The sequence below is a fragment of the Aulostomus chinensis genome, chromosome 10, assembly GCF_037954235.1.
Source record: "Aulostomus chinensis isolate RoL2024-O1b breed Wild chromosome 10, RoL_Achi_v1.0, whole genome shotgun sequence".
Classification (NCBI taxonomy): Eukaryota; Metazoa; Chordata; class Actinopteri; order Syngnathiformes; family Aulostomidae; genus Aulostomus; species Aulostomus chinensis.
The window spans coordinates 5,949,444-5,957,660 of NC_141329.1; the positions used below are offsets into that span (position 1 = coordinate 5,949,444).

Genomic DNA, 8,217 nt, shown 5'->3' on the forward strand with positions numbered 1-8,217 from the left:
AACACCGAATCTACGGTCTATGGCAGGGAAATTCCAGTTGAAGGAAGACATTAAGCCTGGCTGTAAATCTTGACTCATCTGACTTGTTGTAATACCAAATACCACCACAAGGAGGACCCACTTATGATATGTTGATATATTCTGTCACTGCGCCACCATCCATCCATCGTCATCTTCCGCTTATTCCTACACATTAAGGGTCGCGGGGGGGCTGGAGCCTATCCCAGCGTCAACGGGCGAGAGGCGGGGTACACCCTGGACAGGTCGCCAGTCCATCGCAGGGCCAAAATACAGAGACAAACAACCATTCACACTCACATTCATACCTACGGTCAATTTAGAGTATTTTATCAGCCTAGTCCCCAATTGCATGTTTTTGGACTGTGGGAGGAAGCCGGAGTACCCGGAGAGAACCCACGCAGACACGGGGAGAACATGCAAACTCCACACAGAAAGATCCCATGCCTGAGCCGGGACTCGAACCCGGAACCTTCTTGCTGTGAGGCCACAGTGCTGACCACTGCACCACCGTGCAGCCCCACTGCGTCACCAATTCAAACTAATTTTTGTTTTCTATGTTTAAAAGTTCCACCTGAAGAAGTTTTTATAGTTCCGTACAGACTTGACTTCCTCTGGTCCAATCTAAATAATGTAATATAAACTGACAGTGTGGTATCTGGGTTACTTTGGACAATTTGAGCTGGTTACACTCCTGGAGGAGAACAAAGAGCTTCCCCAATATTGATGATGTACCACATTAATACACAAAATACACAGAGAAACACATGAGTAAGTTTTTAATGATGCTGCCGCTGGGGTGAGTTTGCATCGCCAGTCTGGCAACCAGCAGACGTCAGAGCCAGCAGGGGTGTGGCGAGTTGGCACACTCAGATTTACACAAGACTTTATGTCTAAACTCTTGAGAACAGAAGACCTCAGTCTCCTTTTGAAGAGAATTATGATAGATAAAACTCTTCATGAGGCACATCACTAGCTCTTAACAGAATCAGAAGTAAAACTGTGGTCCGAAGACTGTCCGCAATCGTGACAGCACTGGCTGGTGCGTGTCAGCTTGACATGCGGTGATTTCCTTTAAACACGGTGACTGATATCTTGAACTGAAACAGGATTGGTCACATTCAAGTGCTGGTGAAACACTTGTCTCTGTGGGGAAGAAGCGTCATCTGATGGCGTGACTGTCATTCAAACAACAAAACCAGAAGCCACTTTTTAATCTTGTCATTACGCCCATTTTTTTTCATCTTACTTGACCCAACCAGTGTGAAATGGACCCAAAAGAATGTGAATCCTGAGGGGAATGTGTGAGTACTGAACGCCATAACTGTCAATGCAGTTCTCAGTTAAAGCCCTGATATTAAACTCACAGTGGGCTCTGTAGAGGGGAAAGATGTGGTGTAATTTGAACAAGTAGATTACCAAACCATGTCAAACAGGGGTGAAAGTGGCTTAAAAGTCTTGCGGGAACTGGACGCATGCCGACGAAGTTTTACGGTTTTTCATCGGTTTTGGGTGATTTTTATTACAGTTTTCCGGTGTCTATTCCCCACACAACTGCAGCCCCCATAGCCCCACCCTTCCCGCGCTACCCCTGGAAATGCTTTGAAAACTGCTTTTTACCGTAACGGCCCACTACAGTGCCAACAACAGGGAACAGGCAGACATGAAAAAACAGATCATCAATACCACTCAATGATTTATTTAGCAAAATATCAGTTTACACTTTTGCCCTCTGTTTAGTTTTCTTTCTCTTTTTTTTCATTCCGTGAAAGCAGAGCACGTGTGGTTTTAACCAATCAAAGCTAACAATGCTGGTAATGTGACCCACGGGTCCATCTGTCAGCCAACCAGAAACGCTTCGCATGCCGAGATGCGCCCATGGGCACGACTCCGTGTCAAGGCGGTTTCACACTGAACGCGCAAGGCGCAGGCTGCGCGGGGGAAGTGAATTCATTATGTATGTGGGCGTGCTGTGACGTCACATGAGCGCAAAACAAGCCCAGCAACTCGGTAGCGCGCCGCGTCTGCCGCGTTCAGTATGAAACCACCTTCAGATGTCGTTTTCTTTATTTAATATGGGATTTTGACAGCTCCCTTCTCCTCCTTTTTTTTAACGGAACTCCGTTCCGGCCGTGAGTATTTTACCGCCCGTTCCGGCTCACTTTCACCCCTGATGTCAAACCTGCACCTGCACCAATCACACCGCTTCATGACTCCATCCTTCTCTCACTTGTACATGAGGCTTTTGCTGATCCCCAAACTTGAAAAATGTGGAGTTTTAATGTCCCGCATTTAAATTTCCTTCAACACGAATGTGTCCATTCTTTTGAAATCTATCAGTCCGGTTAAATAGACCTTATGAAAGCTCTACAGGCTGCCGACTGTGACTGGACAAGGGCAGAATTTATGATGTGTTGGAGGATACTGCTATATTTTCCCTCCAGAGATTAACAGTGTGGGGCGGCATGGCTCAGATGTAGAGTGGCTGTCTAGCAACCGAAGGGTCGCTGGTCGAAGTATCCTTCAGTAAAATACTGAGCCCCTAATTGCTCCTGATGGCCCTGGGATGGACTGGCGACCTGTCCAGGTTGAACCCCGCCTCTCGCCCAATGTCAGCTGGGAAAGCCTCCAAACCCCCCCAACCCTCAATGGATAAGCGGTATAGAAAATGGATGGATGGAGATTAATAGTGTACTGACTTAGAAAAGGTTCAAGACTTGTCACAGTCGTTATTTAGCTTCATTTTTCTTTGACACATATGTAGGGACTCTGAGTCATTGTTGTGCTCATTATCCTTATCAGCACCCGGTCACGATGTTTTGTCTCCTCCTTCAGACACATATCTGTAGATTCATTCCATCTTGAGGCTGACGTGTCGTTCTCTCATACTTTCATTTTCTCTACCTCTGACAACAAGGTGTCAGACTTCCAAACAATGACAGTTATCATCTGAGAACATGTAATAGACAGCGTGAATCTCTTAAAAGCACCAGTTGACATGCGTCTGCTGAATAGAACCTGAGTACCTGAGTCTCGCGTCGGCAACCATGGCCTACAGCAATGTGAGGACGACGCCACCTGCTCACATGAGACACACAGGTAATCTGTCCTTTCTTTACAATAGAAAACATTGCAATTTCCATCGTTTTTTGATTACATCTACATTTTTTTATCATAAAACACAATTCATTTGACTTTTAATTATGTTTTTGTCATCATCGTGGGCTGTATTTTACTGTTTCCCCCACTAACCTGCAGTACTTCACCGACTGTCATGGGGACAACAGCACTATTATGGAAGTAAAATCTGTGTTTGTCCATGGACAATGAACTTTTTGGTTTAGAGGTTGTGTGACAATGTTCGTAGTTTGTTCATTTATTTTTTTATGTTGTTTGGTTTCTCATTCTATTTGTCAACTGGTCTTTCTTGGAAAAGATTTTACTTCTCATTCTCAAAGTCATTTTCTCAGACAAAAATCTTCAATATACTTTGTTTAATCTTCGTAGTTTACATCTCAGGATGTATTTGTCACAAATGAAAACTTCACATCAACACATTTGTATCTAATTGAAATTGTTCCATTTTGAAAATTCTCATTGAGGTTTCAAAATTATTGAAATGTATCTCGTATCAAATAAAGGTCCAAAATATAACAGTATTGACATAATATATTGGAACCACAAAGATCTCCCATTGCCGGTAACCTTTATTGATTTCATTCTAATTTCTCCCTGATTTGATAAAACATTTTTCACTTAAGAATTGTAATTACTTGTCCCTAATGACTCAGGATCCGCATCTCTAAACATTGATATTTTCTCCACACTTCCTTAGATTTAAAACCGAGGGAGGAAATTCGAATCGTGCTGACAGGAAGGACAGGAAATGGCAAGAGTGCATCCGGAAACACCATCCTGAATCGAAAGGCGTTCACATCGGTCATGTCTCCATCCTCCGTGACAACAGAATGTGAGAAGGCCAAAGGAACTGCGGGTGGATACAAGGTTGCAGTTATTGACACGCCGGGGCTTCATGACACAAAATACAAACTAGAAGAAGTCGTCAGACAGTTGGAGATGTGCTTGTCCCTGGCGGCGCCGGGTCCCCACGTGTTCTTGATCGTGATCTCCTTGAACAGATTCACCAAGGAGGAACAAGAATCTGTTGAATTACTGCAGCAGGTGTTCGGTGAGAGAGCTGCAGATTACTCTTTCGTTCTCTTCACTCATGGCGACCAACTGGGTTACAGGATTGAGGAGTTTATTGTTCGATGTCCCAGACTCAGCCTCTTGATTCAGAAATGTCACGGGCGGTACCATGTCTTCAACAACGTAGTTACCAACACAGATCAGGTATCTCAGCTGCTTAATAAAATAATTAGGATGGTTAATTATAATGGAGGAATGTATTACACAAACGCAATGTTCCAAGAGGCAGAGAGAGCGATCCAAGAACAAGTAAGGAAAATTTTGGCGGCAAAAGCCAAGGCAATACACAGAGAAAAGGAGAAACTGAGAGCCAGACTTGAAGGAGAGCAGCTGCAGACACAACTGAGGTGGCTGGATGACGATGTCAAAGCCAGATCAAGAGAAAATGCTGAGAAGAAAAACAAATTCATAGAAACTGGTATGGTTGTGACATCTGCTGAAGTGGGGGTTGTGATCGGGTCGACTGCTGCGGCCGCTGGGGGTCCAGTCTGCATGGGTGTTGGAGCAGTGGTGGGTGGGGCTGTCGGGGCTTTGGTGGGTTTGATCTCACCAGCTGTAGTAAAAGTTCTGAAAAATAAATGTTCTGTACAATGAAAGAACAGTCCAGTTCTGCGGTCTGTTCTTTCAGTTTTCAGTAGCAGACATGAAGAATCATCATTTCCTTGTTGTTTGTCTTGGCATCAAAACCTAAAAGAAACAACAGCAACTATGCTGCACTGCAGGTTTGGACTGATGTCCTCAGCAATAGTCGCTCGCCACCTTCTCTATCGGACTCACAACTATGTGGTGATAAAAGGAAGACGATGAAAAGTGTCATGGACTTAACATGTTTTAAGACTTTCTTAGGATGAGTGTAGCAGTTACAGCTCTGAGCAAGAGGACTGGACTTCACCTCTGATAGAGAGTTAACACCTGGACATGGAAATTAAAACTGGAAATGAAACAACCACCTCGCACGGACGATGAATGAAGAACTTATCAACATGTCAAACTGCTTGTGAGACACCAGCAGAAACTCCTCCACTGTCTGGGAGAGTCGTGCTCCAGAACTCTATTTTTACACTGCTGATCTTTTCTTGCTCTGTTCCCGTTCTCAGCCGTGAGGCTCTCCTGGCCTGAATTGAATAAAACCTCAAAGAACTGTTTAAAAAACTAATATCTGGCAGGAAGTGCAACATTGGGGATCTTCTTTTTTCCATTAAACACATTCAGATCAACTGACTTTCCTCCAAATGGCAGGTGTTTCATTCCTACAATTTGTTTACTTATTTTACAGATTCTATATATTTCTTCGCTTAATTTTTTTTCTGTATTGTAGTTGTTTCTATTTCTTGGTTGTACTGTGCGAATAAATAAATCAGTTTTTTTTATTTTCCTTGTATGAGTTTTTCTCCTTTGTTCTTATGTTTGTTTTTTTGCGTCACTGAAAAAAGTGACATTAAAATATTTTAACCAAACTAAATAAACAAAAAAAACCCCAACAAAACCATTGGTTAAAGTTTTCGGGAAACATAACGTGGTAAAATAGAACCTTGCGCAACTATTACACACACCTATTACCAAGGAAGAAGTTAGAAGAGGGAGAAAACCTCATTGGGTTTTATAAAATTAAACTGTCACCAATGTTGTCACCGTGTTTTGCCCTGTTTGAAATGACTTTGTGTCCAACTCTGTTGGCTGACAGCTGGACTCACCGGGCCTCGGGGAAAATGACCATCTCTCATTAGATGGAGTGTACTGAGCAGGAAAGAGCGACGCGTTGCTCTTAAGCAGCCGTGTACAAGCCTGCACACTCATCTGTGCATGGAACATAAAGGTATCCACTCGTCTTCTCGCTCTTACTTGTAATACACAAAAGTGAGAGTGGCGGCTATTTTAAGGGTGCTTCTCATGCATCAGTAATGGCTCTAAATGCCATACAGAAGAAAAGAGGTCTGCACTCAACAGCTTGGTGTGTTGTGACACTGCAGACACATACGGGGCTCCGGGTGGGTCTGTCTTTGGGAATTAAATTCAACTATTCAGACAAGCTCCCTTCAAGCACAGACAGGCAAAGACAAATGGGAGTGTGTGACAGTATAATAAGAAGAAACACTTACAGTTTGAGACCTGCAAGACAGAAATATTGTACATATGAGCAGCAGGTGGCCTTGTTTTACTTATTTTTGAATGCAAGTCCAAAGTAGGTCCTTATACACAATTAAGATCAGGCAATGCTTTTTTTTTATACAAACAAAAGCTAAACAAGTGAGAGTTAAAGGAGTAAAAATGAAATGACAGGTGAAACCATAGACACATTTAATAAAGATACATGCAATATTACTGAACATTTAAAGACTACACTACTACTTATTTAGCTTAAGCTAATGTTCTTTCCCCCCCCCCCAAAAAAAAGAAGTTGTAACTGGTGTACAGCGTATAACTCTCACAGAAGTTGACTTCCGATTGTTAATGAAACCCCGGAAAGGAATCACCCCTGAATCCTAAATCCCAGCCTCTTGCAGTGCGAGTTCGATGACCTTTTATTAAAGGGTTAACGAGTGGTGGTTGGATCACTCCTGTAAGCCAAGAGTAACTTTCTCAGTGTCGTATTTGCTGCCTGACTTCTCATTGGTGACACTTCCTTGCTGCGACTCTTGTGTGAATGAGCTAAACCAGTCAGAAGGCAGAAAATTTAAACGTATTCATCTGCATTCAGCACAGCATCCATACCATTTAAAGAAGCCAATGCAAAGATGTAAATATATGAATACTCCATGTAAAATGTCTGAATTACTAATCGTACAGGCACAAACATGTACATATTATAATTGTGCAATATTCAACTGTAATTATAAAAGATAAACCAAAGTATCCCTAGGTGACATATTGTACCTAGAGTACAGTCATATATTTTTCAGTACCCTTCACCCACTCACATTCCTACAAAGCCAGATGGATAATGTAGGTTAAGTAGCCCCCCCACACCCCCATCCCACAAGGAATGTATGACTACATTGACTGCAATAAAAACAGATCGCAATTAAAACGCATGGATTCACAATTCATCATACCCTGCCGAACGCACTGAAAAATTCTGAAGCCATTAATCAAGAATTGTGAATTTCTGGATTTTCAATATGTTTTTTTTTGCTTGCTCAAAATATTACGTTCCTAGAATGTTCCCAGAACGTCCCCGCCAGTGTAAAAGATGCAGAGAACTTGGAGCAATTTGGGATCATTCTGGAATGGTTATGATGCGGCTTTTCAGGGAACAATCAGGATGTTGAGGGAATGTTTTGGGAGTATTTTATGGGAAACATATATGGAATGTTCTCTTTAGGTCTCCTGTAGAAAGTTTGTGCAATATTACCTAATCTGGAGCGGGGACGCAAGAAGCTATACGGAACAAAAAAAAAAAACTAGCCCCGTTCTCAGAACATTCAATTTCTAGCTGGTGAACGTTTTCGCTTTAGAATATTTTCATATGAGAAACATACATTAAATTTTGACTTACATCCGAAAAATCCTCTGCATAACGTTGAATGTGACTGTAAAACAACTAAATCGGAACACTGGCCTCATCAAACGAGGCTGTAAAGATTCAGGCCATGTCACCTTTACAGAATCTTTAGACAACATTATGCTAGGTCTCGAGAACATCCCTGTATACACGTGGTTATGAAGTCACTTTTTATTACAGAGTTGAAAAATCTGTACAGAAGAACAGTTTCACAACCTTTACTCCTAAATGCTCCTGTTTCTTCTATCCTCTATAAAACACTGGGAGCACTACCATATCCATTCTCCTTAATTCAACATGGAGTTATGAGACAGGAAGATGGAAAAAAAATGCACATTTTCAAAAGCAGATGAATAATTCAAGAATCAACCTTTTGGTTTCTTGTATTCTTGAACGTTAACCCAAAAGAAAGTGATGGCCGGAAGATGTCGGGAGGGTTATGTGCAAAAACCTTGGGAATATACACACCCATACAGAGCAAGAGAGAG

At 42.2% G+C, this 8,217-nt stretch overlaps 1 protein-coding gene across 2 annotated transcripts in view; it reads left to right on the forward strand.

Moving 5' to 3' along the window:
- Nucleotides 1-5,596, forward strand: part of LOC147254187 (GTPase IMAP family member 9-like) — a 5,657-nt gene extending 61 nt beyond the window's left edge. Inside the window, exons 1-3 of one of the 2 annotated variants that reach the window (XM_086215767.1) lie at nt 1-62; nt 2,936-3,117; nt 3,854-5,596. The exon at nt 1-62 is cut by the window's left edge and continues 61 nt beyond it. In XM_086215767.1, coding sequence (XP_086071893.1) covers nt 3,066-3,117; nt 3,854-4,821 — 1,020 coding nt within the window. In that variant the 5' untranslated portion in view covers nt 1-62; nt 2,936-3,065 and the 3' untranslated portion in view covers nt 4,822-5,596. Of the gene's footprint in view, nt 63-1,306; nt 1,323-2,935; nt 3,118-3,853 lie in introns of those variants that run through there. The other variant, XM_086215766.1, reaches the window with a different exon arrangement.
- Nucleotides 5,597-8,217: the final 2,621 nt, after the last annotated feature.